The sequence below is a fragment of the Crocuta crocuta genome, unplaced genomic scaffold (genome assembly GCF_008692635.1).
Source record: "Crocuta crocuta isolate KB4526 unplaced genomic scaffold, BGI_CrCroc_1.0 scaffold13, whole genome shotgun sequence".
NCBI lineage: Eukaryota > Metazoa > Chordata > Mammalia > Carnivora > Hyaenidae > Crocuta > Crocuta crocuta.
Genome location: NW_027530007.1, coordinates 1,242,199 through 1,263,439, shown reverse-complemented (window position 1 = coordinate 1,263,439; position 21,241 = coordinate 1,242,199). Strand labels below are relative to the sequence as shown.

The following is a 21,241-nucleotide window of genomic DNA, read 5'->3' as shown; positions in this document are numbered from 1 at the left end:
TTGAGTCCGGCAGCATAAGGTAAGCCATTATTTCCCCTCAGTGTTCCCTATTGTACCTACAGTTCTTGGACTGCTGGGAGCCTATTTAACCTTAGAAATAAGAACTAGGGGACTTTCAAAGGAACAGAGTGAGCAGAGAAGAAGTGTACTGCAGCAGGGCATTCCGCAGGACAGGCCTTCAAACAAACTCCCCGAGGCAGGCGGGGAGTCAGAGATGCCGGCAGCCAGTGCAGTACTGCCCGGAAAATGAGGATAAAAAGATCAGGGGGTTAGGAGAAGAGCAGTAAAAGCATAGATGCCTCTGGCAGAGGTAGCTAATAATCCCCTCTCTCTTCTCCTCTAACCCCACAACTAAAACACGTCTGAAGCTCTAGGCACCAAAGGCTAAAATCAATAAGTGGGCCCGCCTCAAACTAAAAAGCTTCTCCACAGCAAAGAAGCAATACGTTGAAAAGGCATCCTACAGTAAGGGAGAAAAGATTTGCCATCTATAGCCCCTCGTGAGGAGCTAATATCCAAAATACGTAAAGGAAGCATACAACTTAATAGCAAAAAAGTAAATCCTCCAATTAAAAAGGGGGCAAAGGTCCTGAATAGACATTTTTCCAAAGAAGACATTCATGGAATGGCCAATAGGTACACAAAAAGGTTTTCAACATCGCTCATCCTCAGGGAAATGCAAACCATCCAATGAGATATCTTCTCATGCCAGGTATGATGGCCGTTATCAAAAAGGCAAGAGATAGCAAGTGTTGGCGGGGATGTGGAAAATAGGGAACGCTTGTACGTCGTTAGTGGGAATGGAGATGGGTACAATTTTAAAAATAAAATTACCACATGATACAGAAATTCCACTTCTGGGTATATAATGCAAAGGAAAAGAAATTAGTATCTTGAAGAGACATCTGCATTCCCATGTTCACTGCACCATTATTCACAGTGGCCAAGACATGGAAACAGCCTAGGTGTCCTGTGACAGATGAATGGATAAAGAAAATGTCACACACACACAGGAATATTATTCAGCCACATAAAAGAAGGAAATTTTGCCGTTTATGACGACATGGATGAATCAGGAGAGCATTACGCTAAGTGAAAGAAGATAGAAAAAGAAAAATACCATATGGTATCTCTTACATGTGGAATCTAAAAAAAAAAACAAAACAAAAACCAAAACCACCACCTGATTTCCGTGGTTGCTAGGGGGTGTGGAGAACCAGGGAAATGAAATGGGGAGACAGGTTGAAGGGCACAAACATTCCCGTGTAAGATGAGCAGGTTCTAAGGGCCTCATGCACGGTGTGGGGACCACAGCTGCACAGTGCTGTACATTTTAAAGTTGCTGAGAGGGGTTTAAGCGTCCTCATCACACACACATGAGTTAACAATGTGAGGTGATGGCTGTGTTAATAATCTTGAGCTTGATAAGCATTCCGTAATGTGTATCAAGTCATGTTGTATATTTTATTTATTATTATTTTTAAATGTTTATTTGGAGAGAGAGAGAGAGACAGAGAGAATCCCAAGCAGGCTCCATGCCGTCAGTGCAGAGCCAGATGCGGGGCTCAGTTCCATGAACTTTAAGATCATGACCTGAGCTGAAATCAAGAGTTGGACACTTAACTGACTGAGCCACCCAGGTGCTCGCCTTCATGTCGTACGTTTTCAATATATACAATTGTATTTGTTAACTATGCTTCAATAAAGTCTGGGGGAAAGGCATTTAAAGTGTCCTAATCCAAACCTATAGCTGCTGAAATTTACTCATATTTTTACAGGTACCCAATTGAGTAAACAGAGTATAAACTTCTCATGACAATGTTAATGTTGAAGAAAAAAATGTTACCATAAACAAACAAACAAACCCCAAACACTGAGGCTCTAAGTCAGTGTCTGTGGCTCACTTCACCCATCTGGGAAAACTCAGAGGTCGCAGCTGAGGGAAAGGGGAGAGCAGCTGTTCAGGGACACAGGGCGCCCCCAGCCACCTAGCCTGCGGTGTGCGGGTTCTGATCAGACCCACTGCTTTCCAGGCACCTCTCCTGGTGCAGGCTGAGCATGGATACCAAGGATTCAGAGACGAGGCCCACACCGTCTCTGACCCTACAGAGGTCAGTCAGAACCACCAGGAACCAAGTGTCACCCCCGAGAGTAAAGCACGTTCTGTTTCATCCTCCACGACGTGTGAGAGAAGGTACGGAGCTGTATGGCCACCTCAGAAGCGCCGGCCCCAGTTTTCAGTTTCAATTCTGCTAATCTCAGTCAGAAAACATTTTAAAAATGGGATTACTTGCCAGGGGTTGGGCAGTGAAAGTATCCAGCTTTGATGAGACACTTAACTTTCTTCTACTTGGGACGAGAAGCAGGTGCTATGGACTGAATGTGTGTCCCCCGGCCCCCAATTCCTACGTTGCAGTCAATTCCCAAAGTGTTTGGAAGTGGAGCCTTTGGGAGGGGATTAGGTCATGAGGGTGGGGTGGCTCACGGACGGAATTAGGGCCCTGAGGAAAGAGACCCCAGACAGCTTGAGCTCTGCTTTCTGCCGCATGAGGACACAGTGAGAAGGTGACAACCTGGAAGAAGGTGCCACCAGGACCCAGCCGTGCTGGTCCCTGACTGTGGGCTTCCCAGCCTCCACAGCCGTGAGAAGTCAATGCTATTCAGGCTCCGGCGGTCTGTGGTGTTTTGTCACAGCGGCCCAAATGGACTAACACAGGAACCTGGTACCACGATGCGGGGTGCTGCTGTACCAAATACCTAAGAACGAGGAAGTGACTCTGGAACGGGGCGGTGGGCAGAGGCTGGGAGAGTTCTGGGCTGCGTGCTGGAGAAAGCCCAGACCGCTGCGAATGGACCCTCAAAGGGAAATTCTGGTGAAAGCTCAGAAAGAAAAAAGAGAACTAGAGAGAAAGCTTCTGTCTTCTTAGAGAATGTGCATAATTGAGAACAGAATGGTAATAGAGTGGCGCCTGGGTGGCTTAGTCGGTTAAGCGTCGGACTTTCGCTTAGGTCATGATCTCGCGGTTTGTGGGTTCGAGCCCCGCGTCGGGCTCTGTGCTGATTGCCAGCTCAGAGCCTGGAGCCTATTTCAGAGTCTGTGTCTCCCTCTCTCTCTGACCCTCCCCTGCTCATGCTGTCTCTTTCTCTCCTAGAAATAAATAAAAATATTAAAAAAAAAAAAAAAGAATGGTAATAGAAATTCGATAGTAAAGGCCATTCTGACGAGTTCTCAGATGGAAAGGAAGACCAGTTACCGGGTAATAGAGAAAAAGGCAATCCTTGTTATAAAGGGGCAAATAATTTGCCTGAACTGTGCTCACACCGTAGTGTTCTGTGAAAGGTAGAACTTGCGAATGACGACACCAGGTATTAGCTGAAGAGATTTCTAAGCAAACTGTCGAGGGTGGCTTCGTTCTTCCCGACTGCTTAGAGTAAAACAAGAGAGGAGAGAAACACCACGAAGACGGATTAAGCAAAAAAGGAGCCAGAACTTAAAGATTTGGGAAATTCTCGGCCTATCCATACTGTAAGAAATGAGTACCTGCATTTGGAGAGAACACGAAGGGTGTGGCCACGGGATGCTTTGCTGAGGGGACTTGTGTCATGAACCACGGACCTAACCAGCTCCTCCAGCAGGAAAACTACCACATTGAATAGACAGGCCAAGAGACAGGAGGGAATGAAGGAAGACTCTTGAACTTCTTGGATTTTACAGGACAGGACTATGGAGCTATTTGGCCATGAATGAGTAAAGAATGATCCTGAAGGCGATTCAGAGATCAGCAGGGCTGCCTGCTTGTTTTAAAAAAGGAGGACCATTGCCTTGCTTTTAACAGGCCCGTGAACTTGGCCCAAAGCCGCGGGGGTAAGGCCACCGCAGGGCGGTGTAGCTGGTCGAGCTGCGGGGCCAGGACCTCTGTCCCGGCGGGGCCAGAGGCAGAGCGTCACCCAGAGGGCTTGGAGGGCAGAGGACCCAGCCAAAAGGGATTACTCTCAAGCCTGGGGATCTCATGAGGTTTGCCCTGCTTGGTTTTGGACTTGCGTGGGACCCATCACTCTCTCCTTCTTCCCCGTCTCTTGGAATGGGGATGTCTCTCCTGTTCCGGCCCCATCAGTGGATTCTGAAGCATGTAACTTGTTCGTTTTCACAGGTTCGCAGCTGGAGACAAATTCTGCGCCAGGATGAACTGCACCTAGGGTCTCAAGCCTGTTCCTGATGGAGACGATATTTAGGTGAGACTATAGAGCTGATCCTGAAATGGGTTGACTTTGGGGCTGCTGTGATGGAATGAATGTGTTTTACACTTAGGAAGGACATGCATTTTGGGGGCCAGGAGAGGAATCCTGTGGACTGAATGTTTATGTCCCCCCAAATTCCTGTGTTGAAGGCTAACCCCCAGTGTGATGGGATTTGGAAGTGGGGTCTTTGGGGGTGATTGGGCCACGAGGGTGGAGCCCTCACAAATGGGATTAGGGTCCCCATAAAAAAGAGCCTGGGGGCTCAGTTGGTTGAATACCCAACTCTCGGTGTTGGTTCAGGTCATGATCTCATGGTTCGTGAGTTCAAGCCCTGTGCTGGGCTCTGTGCCGACAGCGGGGAGCCTGTTTGGGATTCTTGCTCTCCCTCTCTCTCTGCCTCTCCCCCACTCGTGCGCTCTCTCTTCCTCTCAAAATAAACGAACAAAAGGGGCGTCTGGGTGGCTTAGTCGGTTAAGCGTCCGACTTTCACTTGGGTCATGATCTCGCGGTTCGTGGGTTCGAGCCCCGCGTCGGGCTCTGTGCTGACAGCCAGCTCAGAGCCTGGAGCCTGTTTCAGAGTCTGTGATTCCCTCTCTCTCTGACCCTCCCCTGCTCATGCTGTCTCTATCTCTCTCCTAGAAATAAATAAAACATTTAAAAAAAAAAAATTAAAAAAAATAAATAAATAAATAAACGAACAAAAAAAAAGCCCAAAGAGCTTGTTCTCTGTTTTCTGCCACGGAGAGAAGTCATCCGTGGGGCAACCTGGAAGAAGGTGCTCACAAGAACCCAACTGTGCTGGCGTCCTGGCCTTGGACTTCCCAGCTTCCAGAACCGTGAAAAGTATTTGTTGTTTAAGCCCCTCAGTCTGTGGCAATTTGTTACAGCGGCCCTAACGGTCTGAGTTAGCAGGCCACCAGACCTTCACCCCTTAACCTAGTGCTACAGGCTAACTACGTAAAAGCCGGTGTGCCTGTATGGTGTGTATGTTTACGAATAATTCGATACCATTTAATCCTCAGTTCCCTTACGAAGCACTTATGCTTGCTGATAATTATGAACTTTGAGGAGATGGGCATGGTTTACACTGTCTCAATGTAAGCCTGGTTTGGGGATTACATGTGGGATTTAATTTGTCCTGGAGTAGACAGCAAAAATGTCAACAGGTAGGAAGTCCGACAGACCAGTAGCAAGAGAACAGTACTGGCAGCACAGCATGGCTTTTTAAAACGAAAACAAAAACAAAAACAAAAACTAAGAAACAGCCGTGCAAAGATGTTTTTGTGAACAGTTAACCTGACGGTTTCAAAGAGAATTTAAGACAGTCGACTGAAAGAGATATTCTAGAATAAGCTTTAAGAAAGTGCACAGACAGAGAAGGGAAAGAGCAGGAAAGACAAACAGGAAGCTGGGAGGAGGGAGAGGCCGAGGGTCTGTAGTCTGTTAGAGGTCAGGGGTCTGTAGAGGTGGGCCAGGACCTGCGCTGTGAGCTCCCCGGTAGCCACTGCGAGGAAGGGAGTTCAAGCTATCATGGAGGAGCCACGTCTCCAACACAGGACCCACGCAGTAACTCAGGGACACGCACCCCCAGCAGCGGGACCCCTGGGAGGGGTTTCCAAGGGCTCGGCTAGAGGACAGGGAGGTGCTGGGCACATGTTCTCTGATGGCAGCCTTGCCTGAGCCTGTTTCATTTTTCTTTTTTTTTTTTAATTTCCGAGAGAGAGAGACAGCGTGAACAGGGGAGGGTCAGAGAGGGAGACACAGAATCCGAAGCAGGATCCAGGCTCTGAGCGGTCAGCACAGAACCCGACACGGGGCTCGAACCCACGAACTGTGAGATCATGACGTGAGCTGAAGTTGGACGCTCAACCGACTGAGCCCCCCAGGCGCCCCTGCCTGAGCCTGTTTCTTCAAACTATGTGTGGGGACAACGACAGCAGAACCTCGCCATGGGGTTTGGGGAAAGCAATTTCCGGTAGGAAAAGCGGCCAATGGAAACAGAAAAGCAGAGTGATGAGAAGACGGGGAGACCACTGAAGGGAGGTGGCACTGCGAACTCGGCTCAGTCAGGCTGGGATAAACCAGAGCTCAGAGCACCGGCTTTATCTGGGAGCACAGGGTTCTATTCGTCTGTGCTTAAAGTCAAGATCAATCCGTAGAGATTTCTGAGGACTTAGTTTTAGTTACACCCGGGTAAGAAGCGAATGATCTTCCTGGATACTTTTCCAGGCCTCTGCCTACACCTTCCTGTTACAAGTCTGTGAACACACACACTAATGCTTCCGTGACTGTCAAACACGGAGAAAGACCTGGGGTGGGATGAGGGGGGGTTTCAGAGAGGGGTCGAGCGGAGGAAGGTCAGCAAGGAAACTAATGTGCAAAACTAGTTCTTTGACACTGAGGTTATTATATTCAGTTGCCAGATTTTCTACCCGTTATCAAGGAAGATGGTATCACCTAAGCCAGAGGCGGGGTGGGCGGGGGAGAAGAAATGCAGGTTTTCACATCTGCCGAACCTAATTTGAGATGGAAGCCTACCTACCCCAGAGGGTGGCATGCTGACATCTGTTTCTAGGTGGTATCTTAGAAATCAACGGTCTCACCAAGTTCACTTCATTTAGACAAAAACATGACTCTTTCGCCTTTTGGTCACTTCTTAAAGTGTTTAAAGGAATACTGAGCATTCACTCAAAAGCAGGGCTGGCCAGCAGGCTGGCTATTTGATTATTCCCTCAAATAAAGGAAGCGCCATACACAGCAGACCGTCTCAGCCACAGAGGAGGTACTTATTAGCTGGGTGATTTTCCCCTAAACTATCTGTAGTGAAATAATCAACCGTGTTAACATTTACATGAAGATAATTAGATCCCAGAGTTAATATTCTCTGATAATCATTAGGGGACGTGAACAGGTCTCTGGGAGCTGCAACGAACATTGGAGCCTGCTTCTCATTTCGTAACAGCAGAAAATTTATTAAATAGCCTATTTTTTCCCTGTCCCCAGAAGACTCAAAACCATCTTCCGAGAGGAGAGCATATAACCACACCAAGGGAACAGATCACTGAATCTCAGACTCCACTCTGCCTGTTACATTCACAGACCCCCCCGCTCCCCCCGAGGAGGAAGAAGCGGGCAATAAAACCCCAGTGGCCCTTGAGGAAGTGGAGCCAGTACCTCATGTTCCGACCCAAGAGTGCAATCGAACCCAGGTGTCCAATCTATGGTTCCTAGGCTGCTCTGGGCCTGGAATCGCTTCTGGACTCATTTTGCTCATACAAGCAAGCACAGGTTGGAAAATAATGGGAACCCATGTGCCGAGGGTCAACAGAAATGACAATTACAGCTCCGACAGCAGGGAGAGCCATCTGCGACCACATCATGTTTAAACGTGCTGGCCAGACCGGGCAGCCGATTTCACAGAGCAGAAGTCTCCACGTGACGGCGGTGATCTGGCCATCGGGCAGTGGAGGGGAGAGAGGTCGTTTCAGACAAAGGCAGCAATGAAAAAGGCTTTGAGCCTACCTGATGAGAGACTCTAGGATGGCAGGGGTGGGACCTTTCTGGAACTCCAGCTCTTTGTAGTGTAGTGCTTTGGCATATGCTCGGCACTTGGCGGCCCTCTCACCCAGCAGGACGATGCCGTTGTCGTCTCTCAGTGGCAGGGGGCCCTAGGGCAGAGCAGAACCCACGGCCTAGGAACACGGCGGCCGGGCCACTCCTCCCTCCCATCTGGGTCCTGTCAGGCTCCGTCTGGACAATGGGGAAAAGACTCACCTTGTCACTGTGTTCCATGAATTCAGCCAAGTTTAAGAGAGTCTGTGTGACTTCGGCAATGTCCTGTGAGGTGAGGGCCAACTCGATGCTCCTGATTAGTTCATCTTGCTGATCTTCATTCAGTTCAGACCAGCAGGACACGAACGCAGCGTTAAAAAGATCCCTGAAGGTGGAGAGAATGGAAAAAGATGTTGGCAAATGCCTCTCGTGACTCTGCCTGGTGTCACGAAGCCACTCCTATCAAACTACTCCCGGCGCCACTGATTTTGCTCACACAGACCCGTGCTGTCCAATAGAACTTCTGGAAATTTCGCTCTGTATCTTTCCTGTAGGATACAGTAGCCACTGGCCAATGAGCACTTGATCCATGGCTAAGGCTGCCTGAGGAATGGAGTTTTAAGTTCTATGTAACTTTAAGTCCCTTCACGCAAGCGCATGTGGCCAGGGACTCCTGTGTTTACAGCGCAGGCACAGACGCGGTGCACAGGAAGCTGTGTGGGGAGGTGCGAGGGGAAATATCCTGTCTCCACAGGCACGTTTCCTGGCAGATTTTGCATGTTTGGAGGGGATGAAAAGAAAGGGGACTTAGCATTAGCAGGTTCAGGACATGATCTCCAAATGATTCCCGGGATACTTCTCAGGTCATGACCAGATTCCTAAAATCGGAAGCGGCAGAGGCAGCACCTGTGACTGCTTTTCAACATACAACCAGAACCCTTAGTTGAAGGGTCATAGACATGAAAACAGAACTTAAAAAACTAGAAGCGTTAGCGGATAGAATCCTGATCCATAAATTCTCGAAGGATCCTCTATGCCAACCTCACCGCGGAGACGCACAGAGGCCTCGAGCCACAGCTGTCCTTTCTAAGACTCCTGCAACTCCTTTACATAATTAAAGCATCACACGGACAGACATGTTTGCTATGCCCGACATCTGGACTCCAACCCCATCCTCTGTTGTGGTGACTGTTGGGGGAAGGGCCTCGGAAACTAGAAGATGTGCTTATAATGGAGGCGTTGAGCATTTGATGCCTCTACATATACTCTTTTATTATGCATTTCAAAGGTTAAGCCAGACCGATGTGTGTAATTTTGGGATCTTCTGGAAAAAACTAAAGGTGAAATTCAAAGGATAACATGAAGACCAAAAGAAGTCCCGTGTAAATTAAGAAATAATCTTTCTGACCCACATCCAAGGCTGAATGCACACACCTGGCACTACGGGGATAAACACATATATGCGTGTTTTATCACAAGCCTTTTTCGGATGCCACTGTGCTCAGATGTGAGTTAGAGCAGAAGAGAGCTACCTCGTATCTGCTGAGCATGTGAAAGCTGCACACTGTGCAATCAGGGATATCCCAGGAACTATTTTTAAAGCATAAAAAAACCAGCATTTTATGCCCCATTATAAATAATAATTACGCACTGTAGAAAAATTTGGAAAACAGAAAAACACTGACAAAGAAAATAACTACTCCTTAGAGCTTCCTACTTAATCACTGCTGTATTACTTTCTAATCTCTTCCCTATGTACGAGTGTTCTGAATAGTTGAAATCACACACTTAAACCATCTTGTATTCCATTTCGTTCACTTACATTACACTGTCAATCTTTTATGTGCAGTACAACTTTTTATAAGCCAAATCTTCAATGACTGTTTAAGATTTCTTATTTAAAACAGTATCTTTTGGCGCACCTGGGTGGCTCAGTCAGTTAAGCATCCAACTTCGGCTCAAGTCATGAGCTCACGGTTCGTGGGTTTGAGCCCTGCGTTGGGCTCTGTGCTGACAGCCAGCTCAGAGCCTGGAGCCTGCTTCAGATTTTGTATCTCCCTCTCTCTCTAACCCTTCCCTGCTCATGCTGTCTCTCTCTCTCTCTCAAAAATAAATAAAAAAAAAAACCAAAACCAGTATCTTTTATGGTAAATTTGATTTCCCAAAGATGGCTGCCACAGCATCTCTTGTTGTACATGCTCTCCTGGAAATTTCCCACTCCCCTATCGAAAGGCAGCATCCATTCTCTCCCCCCCTTGAATGGGAATGGGCTTCAGTGACTGCCCTGAACAAGTGAGTGCGGCAGAAGGGATATCGTGTGACTTCCAAGGCCACGTCTTACAGACACCACACACTTCTGCCTTGTTCCCCTGGGGACGCTCACTCTTGAACCCGCCAGTATTCTGTGAATGATCCCCGCAGGACGAGCTGCCCGTACGGGAACCAGGCTCCAAGCAGGGTTTTTCCTACCTGCCAGACGGGTGAATGAGCCACTTTGAAAGTGGGTCCTCTGGCCCCTGGACAAACAGCCCCACTGACACTGAAGTAGGGACGAGCTGCCCCCGCAGGTCATGTCCAAATTGCAGCCTCATGAGCAAAACAAATGACTGTTGTTGTTTAGGACCAGCAGGTTCTGGGGTTATTTGTAACGCAGCACTGAAGGGTTCGAGTGTCGCGATTATTGGAAAGCAGTCCTAGAAAACTGTTACGTCGCTGTTTTCAGAGTTGTAAATGACTTGGTAATTAAAATTCTGGACCTAAATCTACCAAGGCAGGTCAGCTGGCAAGGTTAAGACAGGTGCTTTTTTTGTGATATGAGCTTGTTCAATTTGCCTTTTTATTTTTTTTCCGCCACAAGTTGGCAAAATTAAAAATACTAGTCTTTTATACTGCTACTGCTGATAAAAAAGAACGCTTCTATATCGTTTTCTCTGTGCCGATCCCCTTGGTCCCCCCCTGAGGCCGGGGAGGAGGGCGCCCGGCCACGACGTACCTGGCCATCGGGTTGTAGGCCTGAGCCAGGGCCCAGCACGAGCGCAGGGAAGGCGAAGACGAGTCCTTCAGGAGCTCCAGACTCAGCCGCCTCAGCCATTCCAGCCAGTCATCTTTGGAGACCCTTCTGGCAGCTCCCCAGGCCTGTAACCCCCAGGAGACAATGGAAAAAATCATCAGCTCCAAGGGCCGGTTGTGAAGCGCCCTCATCTATTTAATGATCAGTCCATCCTTGATTTAGAAGATCATTACCTCTCGTGACAAAATTCCCTCAGAGCACAAATACAAAAGAGGAACATTTAATTAGAAGCCATAAAACAAAAGCAGCAACCTTTGGAATATAGCACAATGAAGAAAAAGACTGTTTTACAACTCATTTGTGCTGGACCCGCTCTCTACCAGCAAAGCCCACAGCTCTACAGACCCACGATGGATGGGGCCGTCATGCAGGGTGTGTTCGACAAAGCCTAGCGGCCCCTGCAGGGTGTGACGGGCCCTGGGCGCTCATCAGGAGGACACTGGCTCACCTGACCCCGGAGGGCCACACAGGAAGAGGGAAAATGCTCAGGCTCATGCCTCCGAGAATCGCATTCTGATCAGGCGGGCCTGAGCCCAGAGCACGCGGCGCTGTGGTGGAATGGGATGAAAGGAATCGAACAGATTTAATTTTCACTTTCTGATCTATCCCCTCCAACTTTCCTCAAGACTCCGAGCCTTCCAGGCACGAAGAGTTTGGCCCAGGGGAAGCTCAGGGAGGTAGACGGGAAGGTCTAGGTGCCGGGGACGGGCAGGACAGTGCTGTGGCCACAGCCACACTCTGCAGCTTGGTGGCCTGGCTTCACATGGCTGATACCTAACTCAGTGGCTGGCTGACCTCAGGCAAGTGACATCTCTGTGCCTGTGTCCTCACTTGTAAAATGAGGTAATTATTCCCACCGCCCAGGGTATTTTAAGGACTAATTAAGTTAAATATGCGTAAGAGATTCAGAGCAGTGCTCGGCACAAAGTTAGCGCTCCTGTGAGTGCCTATAACTGCAAAGTCAGGAATACCGGCTGGAATGCTGGCTCGGCCGCTCGTCAGCTGTAGCACTCTGGGCAGATGACTTGTAGGCTGCATCTGAGCCTCAGGCTTTTGCATCAAAGGATAAAATACCTAAAGCGCCCAGCTGGAAGGGATGAGCAAAAAAATGATTGCTATTATTCTCAGAATGACATCTCTTTCGACTGGCCTAGCCCAACTTTCACAGTGCATCCTTAAAATTCTTTTTATGTTTATTTATTTATTTTTCTTGTGCAAGAGAAAGAATGCATGCTGGGGAGGGGCAGAGAGAGAGGGAAACAGAAATCCCAAGCAGGCTCCACACCATCAGTACATAGCCCAACACGGGGCTCGAACCCACAAACCTTAAAATCATGACCTGAGCCCAAGTCAAGAGCTGGGCGCTTAAACGACTGAGCCACCCAGGCACCCCTAAAATATATTCTTAAAAGATTTTCCTATAGGGACACCTGGGTGGCTCAGTCAGTTAAGTGTCTGACTTTGGCTCAGGTCATGGTCTCATGGTCCATGAGTTCAAGTCCCACATCAGGCTCTGTGCTGACAGCTCACTCAGAGCCTAGAGCCTGCTTTGGATTCTGTGTCTCCTTCTCTCTCTGCCCCTCCCCTACTCGCACTCTGTCTCTTTCTCTCTCTTAAAAGTAAATAAACCTTGTAGTCCCTCTGGAAAACCGTGGAGGTTCCTCAAAAAATTAACAATAGAACTCCCCTATGACCCAGCAATAGCACTGCTAGGAATTTACCCAAGGGACACAGGAGTGCTGATGCACAGGGGCACATGTACCCCACTGTTCATAGCACTCTCAACAATAGCCAACACATGGAAAGAGCCTAAGTGTCCATCAACGGACAAATGGATCAAGAAGATGTGGTTTATCTATACCATGGAATACTACATGGCAATGAGAAAGAGTGAAATCTGGCCATGTGTAGCAACGTGGATAGAACTTGAGGGTATTATGCTGAGCGAAATAAGTCAGGCAGAGAAGGACAGATATCATATGTTTGTATGTATAGGTGGATTAGGAGGAACTTAACGGAGGACCATGGGGAAGAAGAGGAAAAATAGTGGGGGAGAGGGAGGGAGGCAAACCATGAGAGACTCTTGAATGCTGAGAACAAACTGAGGGCAGATGGGGCGGGGGAGGGGAAGGAGGGTGACGGGCATGGAGGAGGGCACTTGTGGGGATGAGCACTGGGTGTTCTATGGAAACCAACCTGACAATAAACTATTTAAGAAAAAAAAGTAAATAAACCTTAAAATTTAAGAAAAAAAAAGTTTTCCAGCAGAACTGATACATGGATCCTCCCTAAACTAGGGAAACTGAGTAAAGCAGAGCAGAAGTTCTCAAGCGAAATTGTCCAGGGAGTAAAAGCATCCCCATGTGCTACAGCACCTAACCATCAACGAATCAGCCCATCACTTCCCTGGGGTAAACCAGAGACCTGCGGTTTAGCTTCTGATGAGTTATCAGCAAGTGACATCATAGAAACTGAAACAGAGATATTACGAGGCAAACTGAAAAATGACGTGCACGATTCTCAATGATCTTACAATGAGAACCCTGAGCCAGGAGGAAGACTGACACTAGTTACTTGACTTTCAGACCTTGTTCTGTTGAACAAAATGGCAACATCAAGTCCTTTTCTATCCAGAGGCTTGTGGCTTCCTCCCTACACAAAAGGTCTCTGGACTGCTCCGCAGTACACAGCATTAAAAAAAATTTTTTTTAAATGTGTATTTATTTTTTTGAGAGACAGAGCACGAGTGAGGGAGAGGCAGAGACAGGGGAGACCCAGAATCCAAAGCAGGGTCCAGGCTCTGAGCTGTCAGCACAGAGCCTGAGGCAGCGCTCAAACTCATGAACCGCAGAATCATGACCTGAGCTGAAGTCGGACACCCAGCCAACTGAGCCAGCCAGGCACCTCCCCACCAAAAAAGTTTAATGTCTTTATTTATTTTTGAGAGAGAGACAGAGTATGAACAGGGGAGGGGAGGGAGGGGAGAGAGAGAGAGAGAGAGATGCAGAATCCAAAGCAGGCTCCAGGCTCTGAGCTGTCAGCACAGAGCCCGACACAGGGCTTGAACTCACAAACTGTGAGATCATGACTTGAGCCAAAGTCAGATGCTTAACTGACTGAACCACTAAAGCACTCCTCCTGCCGAAAAATTATTTTAAATGTTCACTTATTTTTGACAGGGGGTGGCAGGGCAGAGAGAGAAGGAGACAGAGGATCTGAAGCTAGCTCTGTGCTGGCAGCAGAGAGCTCGATGCGGGGCTCAAACCCACAAACTGTGAGATCGTGACTTGAGCCGAAGTTGGATACTTAACCCACTGAGGCACCCAGGCGCCCCTTCAGTGCATGGCATTTTACAAGCTGAACATACACAAGGGAGGATCAGTAAAGTCTTCCTTCTTATGACATGCAGTTGAGCCCGGGTAACACACAGGCGATTCAGCACAGTAGTTAAGAGACTCGACTCTGTAGTCACGCTACCTAGGTCCAATCCTGGCTCCACCATTACCGGCTGACATTGGATAAGTTACTTAACCTTTCATGGCCTCAACATCCACATCTGTAAAATGGTGATAATAGTGATAGCACCTGACTCACAGGGTGAAGGTTAAATGAGTCAATATGCATAAAATGCTCACAACAGTGCCTGACAACATTGAAAGCACTCTACAAATGTTGGTGGTTGTTATTATTATTATTGTTATCGTTTGAGAAATGGTAGCAAATAAGTCTTCGGAAACCTTAGCTCCGTGGACAACTGCGCCATCTATCAAACAGGCTACGTCCCCCTTGTGGGCCTTTCCCTGATGTTCTTTCCCTGAAAACATAATCCACACTTGCTTCTCTGGGCTCTGCAGTAACTGCTGACACCAGCCGGTGTCCTTAGGCCGCCACTCACTGCTGACCGCCTCAGCCGGTGACGCTGGCACGTGCTGACGGAACCTCGGCTTGTTCATGGAGAACGTTAAGCCCAGACAGCTTCTCCTAAGAGAATTAAGCAGCTGAAAATCCTGGTGGGCATCCTAGAGGTATGTACGAATGGTTTTTATGTCTTCTGTCCCAGGTAAGCCCTCTATAAGCACAGCCAGTAGAAGGATGACCGAGAGGGCACGCTGTCGCTCTGAAAGCAGGGGAAATGGGGTGGGGAGGGTGTGCTGACCCCGAGTTCTCCATGCGTGAGTACATGGAAGCAGAAATGGGTCTGAGAGTCGGCGCTTGAGTGTCTACCGAGGGCTTCTAGCCTCTATCTGTTCTCTCAGGTGACATAAACTAGAGACTCTTTCTTCTTTAAAAAAAATTTTTTTTTAATGTTTTATTTCTGAGAGAGAGAGAGAGACAGAGTGAGCAAGGGAGGGTCAGAGCCTGAGGGAGACACACAATCTGAAACAGGCTCCAGGCTCTGAGCTGGCAGTCAGCACAGAGCCCGGTGGGGCTCGAACCCACGAACCGTGAGATCATGACCTGAGCTGAAGTCAGACACTCAATCGACTGAGCCACCCAGGCACCCCTCTTTCTTCTTTCTGTTTGGCAAGGGTGAGGCTTCTTTTTCCAAGTCCTGAACAAACCTTCCTAAAGCAAATGAGACTACTGGGGAATTTCCTAAAACGGTCTGAACAAAGCTCTAAGAGAGGTGGACAGCTGCCTGGCTGGAAGGACATTCTGAACCCAGGCAGCCTGGAAACATCTGGGTGGAAATGTGCATCTGGCCTCTGTGCCCGGCCCCTCCCTGAGGTGTGAGATGTCAGCAGGGTGGCCTCGACAACCGCCTGGGAGGGCCGGGCTACCGGTGACCTTTTCCTTCTCCTGGAGTCTCGGGCTAGCGGGCCACGCTGCAGAGGGAAAGCGGCGTCATGCCTGCCCCGGGGTCTTTCACCACCGCACTCTCAGATAACCCCACGTTTCTCAGCAGCAGTCACTTTACGGCTGCCTGTGCAGGTGAAGAAGGCTGGCTCAACTGTCAGTGATAAATAAGCCCTAGAGGTCCCAAGCTGTGTATGAACACACACACACACACACACACACACGCATGCATGCATGCACACACACGCGTGCGCATTCAAATCTTTATAGGCTCGGCCAAACGCAGAGAACAGGGCAGCTGGGACCCAATCCTGCCGCTTCCTTACCTCGGTCCATCCCGCCCCTGCAGGGCAGCTGCTGTGAGGGAACTAACAAAGGAAGGATCCTACCACGGTGAAATCCAAAACAGAGAGCTGCTTACAGTCCCCAGAAGCTCTAACACTAATACAAAACGTGGGAAATAAACAACCTGCTATATTTATTTAAAAGCCAGGAACATAATAATTATTCTGCTCCAATCCACTGGTGATGCTTTGAACCTGCCTACTTTTTATATTTAAGATTTTTTAAAAATATTTTTATTTATTTCTAGGAGAGAGAGAGAGAGACAGTGTGAGCAGGGGAGGGTCAGAGAGAGAGGGAGTCACAGACTGAAACAGGCTCCAGGCTCCGAGCTGGCAGTCAGCACAGAGCCCGACGCGGGGCTCGAACCCACGAACCGCGAGATCATGACCTAAGCGAAAGTCGGACGCTTAACCGACTAAGCCACCCAGGCGCCCCTGAACCTGCCTACTTTTTAAGCGGATGGCTGGTGGCATCTATGGTGAGAAACTGGTTATACCCCAGGCTTACGTCACCACAGAGAATTCGGTATTTATCTGCAAAGATCTAAAAGATTTTGCTGGGGCGCCTGGGTGGCTTAGACGGTTAAGGGTCTGACTTCGGCTCAGGCCATGATCTCATAGTTTGTGAATTCGAGCCCCGCATCAGGCTCTGTGCTGTCAGCTTGGGATTCTCTCTCTCTGCCCCTCCCTTGCTCACTCTTGCTCTCCCTCCCTCTCAAAACTAAAATAAACATTAAAAAAAAAAAAAAAGCTTGCTACTTGAAGAGTGGTCCACAGACCAGTGGCAATGGCATTACATAGGACTCTGGTAGGAATGCAGAATGTAGGCCTGACCGTGGCCCGCCCGAGTCCGAACAAGTATTTTCCACCAGCTCCCAGCAGTCAGTAAGCCCTGAGCCTCAGGGGTCTGAGAAGCGCTGCTCTAATGTGCCCGCATCAGTCTCGGCGCTCAGGGGCTCCCTGCTTTGGTTCCGGGAATATTACTCACAACAAAGGATTCTATCCAAGTTCCAAGGAAGGTTAGAACTCTGTGCTACATTTACCCTCTATTTAAAAAATGTGTAGTTCAGACACCTAGGAAGAGACAAAATGACCGAAGTTGCCGGTATCCAGAGTTTCGGGAAAATGCTTGGGCTGGTCTTTGGCTGGTCGGCACTGATGGTAGCAAGAGCTAAGAGTTCTGAACAAGAGGGAAGAGCAGGGCTCTCCTTTGCAAGTCCCCCCGGAAACCATGGACCTGCCTTTTGAAGGTTGATGGTGCTGACGTGCAGCTTCTTCATGGGTCCTGTTTCTACCGGCCCGCTCGCCAGTGCGTCCCCTTGGCCACTCCTCAGCATTCGATGCTGGTAAATCAGAGGGTCCTCTTCCTCATCGGCGAGGGTGTATCCCTGCAACCAGAGGATTATGCCACGACCCTGCAACTCCTCCGGGTTTAGAAAACACCCTTAACTAAACCTTGGGAGGGTCATGCCTTCTGGTAATGGCAGGATTTCAACAAGAAGTAAAAAGTTACGTGCGTGGACAAAATGAGCCACGGGTTGGCTATACTCCCCACTGCGGATCCATCTCCGCAGGTCACTCCGGGCCACGCTGACCACACCGACTCCAGTGTGAGCCACGCAGCTGCCAACGCCCCAACAAGTGGGTGCAGCGATCACAGGGATGGAGTGTTAGGAGCGGGGGCGGCAAACAGCCTCTTGCCTGGCTTTGTTCAGCCCTAGAGCCAAGAGGAGTTTTTACATTTTCACGTGGTTGGGAATAAAAAAAAAAAACAACAACCATAAAACAAAGGAAGATTAGTATTTTGTAACACGTGCGAGCTATTACAGAATCACACTGTGCCGACCGCGTGCAAACGCCACAGGCGGGCCGTGGCCACAGGGCCCAGGTCGCCCCGGGAGCGGAGCAAAACTTGCTGTCCTTACACAAATGGGCTGTCCGTCGCCGGTTCAGAGCCCAAAAGCTAGACGTGCTCCCACAGCTAAGGCCACATGAGAGCCACAGAGGAAAGACAACGGGGGACTTTGAAAGAGAGAGAAAGTGCCGTTCACCTTGACGATTCTACAGATGAGGACGTCATAGCGCTGATGGTTGATTCGGTGTCGTACCAGGACTTTGTTCACCATTGGAATGAAAATCTGGTACTGTCAGAGGAGAGGGAAGAGGTCAGAGGTGCCACTCTGCAGAGCGGGAGGCAGAGAAGGAACAGCACCACCACTGCGTTACAGCTAGTTCTGGGCTTGGGGTGGCTCGGTGCTTTTCAGAAGATCATTTCTTTCTGTGTCTCTTACACACACACACACACACACGCACGCACGCACGCACGCACGCACAGTCCTGGTCCCTAGCATCTTCCATCTGGGCTCCTGCGATGGCCCCCGTGCCCTCTCTGCTCCCACCCTTGGCCTGGTCTGTCTTCCACACAGCACTGAGCGAAATCAGCTCGGAACACAGCATTCCTGTGCTCCAGATCCTCCCAAGACGTCTAGGCTTGTTCGGGGTCAAAGCCAGAGTACTCATCCTGGCCCCCAACTGTGACGTGCAAATTCTAATGAGCATCAGAAATCACCCGGAGGGTTTATGAACCCAGGGACTGCCGGGCTCCACAGTTTCTGGTTCAGGTCTGGGCAGAGGCCTGAGAGTCTGAATTTCTAACAGGCTGTCAGCAACTGACACTGACACTGCCTGTCCAGGGACATCTGAGAACCTCTGGCCTCTTGCGCCTCGTCTCTATGCCCCGCCACCTTATCTCTATGACCCGAACCCAAGCCCTTTCCCCTGCTCACTCCTCTGAAGCCGCACTGCCTTTCTGTGTTTCCTTGGACACTTCAAGCATGCTGCCTCCTCACACCTATGCATTGGCTACTCCTTCTGCTGGGATCTGACTCTCTGGGCTCACTCAGATCTTTACATTCAGGTCTCTTCTCAAACATCAACTTATGAGAGAGGCCTTTGTGGCCTACCCAAAATACACAGCATCCCTCCCCCACTCACACTCTATGCTCTTATGAGCCAGGCTATGCTTATTAGCTTTGCCTCACTGGACTCTAAGCTCCATGAGAACAAGGACACCATTCTGTTCACCATGTTACCCCTGGAATAGCACTCAGCCCACAGAGGTGGCTCAAGAAATATTTGCTAGGGGCGCCTGGGTGGCTCAGTTGGTTAAGCATCCGACTTCGGCTCTGATCATGATCTCGTGGCCCGTGGGTTCGAGCCCCGCATCGGGCTCTGTGCTGACAGCTCAGAGCCTGGAGCCTGCTTCGGATTCTGTGTCTCCCTCTCTCTCTGCCCCTTCCCCACTTATGCTCTTTCTCTCAAAAATAAAAAAATAAAAAATTATATAAAAAGAAATATTTGCTAAACAAATGAAGGACCCAAAAAAGCCAATAATTCTTAGTTCTCTGACGGTCACTGAGACCTACAGACTAACAAAGAGAGACCTTCAGCGATAAGGTCATCTTCCCAAGGACAGGCTGGAGAGCACGTTCATGCAGGGCCCCTGCCTCACCTTCTTGCCCAGCTGAAAGACCAGCGAAGACAACGTGTCCATGGCCGTGGGACGCAGTTCCGGGCTCTGGTCCAGGGTTCGAACAATCGGGTGAATGATCCGGGAGGCATAGTCAGTGAAGTCCAAGGACTCTGTGAGGCGGTCTACCGTCTCTAACGCTGCCCTGCAATTGTTAACAGGTGGTAGCTGCTAACACACCGTCGTAAAGTGTGAGAAGTGGCTTGTGGGGGGGCTCTCTTAACAGTCAGCACCCAACAGGAAGGAATGGCCTCTCTGGTCTCCCGTGACATGGACCCGAGACCTCTCCCAGTGGGATGGGGACAGCTAAGATTTCCATCAACCTGGGATGTTTCTGAACTAAAATAAAGGGAGCTGAGGTAATGACGACACCCACAACAAAATGGAAAGATGGCCTGGGAACTTAAGGACATTTTCAATGGAACAAGAAAGGCTTAACTACGGCTAGCGACGGTCAGGCCCAAAGGGTGGGCGCCTACTTGCGGGACGGCAGGGGGACCTCGGGAGCATCGAACAGCTTCACGATGGGAGGGAGCAGCAAGTGCAGATAGTCGTCCAGGTTGGCGCCGAACAGCTGGATGGCAGCTAGCAGCTGCAAGAGGGAGAGGAGGGCTGGTGACGAATGAACACAGGCACCAAGTATCTAAATACACGGGGGTGGGGGATGGTCTAGGTAACCCCAGATTCCGCGGGGACCCTGAAAGGCCTTGACTGAGTGGTCTTGAACTACATTCTTTGGGTAGTGCTTCACCCTCTTATTTTGCTTAGGTACCATTTTGTTTTCTCTGAGCTTATTTCAACGATAAAGAATCAGTTGCTAGAAAGTAGAGAAAACTGGTGTGGGATAAAACATTCACCACAGATAATCTGTGAAAGGAGAGAAAACATACGGGCAATCAAGGGAGGACTGTAAACATCCTGCTAACCGTACATGTCAGGGATTAGCATTCTTTGGATTCGGTGTCATGGATCAAGCATCATCCTGTCACTCAGAGCAGGATCTTGCCTCTTCGCTGATCATGCCTGGACTGTGATGGATGCTGGAAATCTCTCCGGAGGGCACCCTTGTGGACTCACCTTGATGGAGACGATGCGGCCTGGGCTGTTGTCATGCATGAAGACACGGAGCATGTGCGGGATCAGCTGGGGCAGATAGAGCTTAAATTCACCCCCAAGAGCTACCACGATTTGCTCAATGAGAAGAATGATCGTGCTCTGGATCGAGGTGTTCATGACCCAGAATTCCTATAAAGAAGGAAGAGACAGAGAAGTAAAGCCAGGTGCCCTTGGGCTGAAATATGAACCAAGGAACTGAGATGGCACCAAAAAGCAGCAGAAATGCAGTGAGTACAGTGTGCCCCATGGCAGGACTCCTCGCCTACCCTCCTCTCCCCGGGCCCCTTTGTGTCCCACGTCACGGTCACAGCAGGCAAACTAAACTGCATTTCCCTGAACACACCAGGCTGCTTCGCTCTTCTGTGCTTTCCTTGTGCTGTTCTTTACCTAGAACTCCACCTCTTGCTCCGCTAAGCCCCTTCGGTCTTTCTAGACTCGGCTCAAGCCTCACTTCCACGAAGGCTTTCCCGTTCTCCTCCCACTGCACAGGTCCCTTTGCCCTCCTCCTTCCTAGCTCCTGTGACACGTAATTTTCTCTGCCGTCTTCTCTCTACTAGACTATAAACTAATCAAGGGCAAGAGACCCCTCCGTGC

General features: G+C 49.4%; 1 protein-coding gene across 2 annotated transcripts in view; it reads right to left on the bottom strand.

Annotated features, from left to right (window-relative positions):
* MTOR (mechanistic target of rapamycin kinase) overlaps positions 1 to 21,241 on the bottom strand; it is a 138,555-nt gene that overhangs the window by 67,673 nt on the left and 49,641 nt on the right. For both annotated transcript variants that reach the window (XM_077763809.1, XM_077763808.1), the window contains exons 21-28: positions 20,609 to 20,776; positions 20,011 to 20,123; positions 19,514 to 19,676; positions 18,054 to 18,146; positions 17,244 to 17,390; positions 10,784 to 10,926; positions 8,014 to 8,176; positions 7,762 to 7,907 (exon numbers count right to left, since the gene is read on the bottom strand). In XM_077763809.1, the coding sequence (XP_077619935.1) occupies positions 7,762 to 7,907; positions 8,014 to 8,176; positions 10,784 to 10,926; positions 17,244 to 17,390; positions 18,054 to 18,146; positions 19,514 to 19,676; positions 20,011 to 20,123; positions 20,609 to 20,776 (1,136 nt within the window). The remainder of the gene's footprint in view (positions 1 to 7,761; positions 7,908 to 8,013; positions 8,177 to 10,783; positions 10,927 to 17,243; positions 17,391 to 18,053; positions 18,147 to 19,513; positions 19,677 to 20,010; positions 20,124 to 20,608; positions 20,777 to 21,241) is intronic.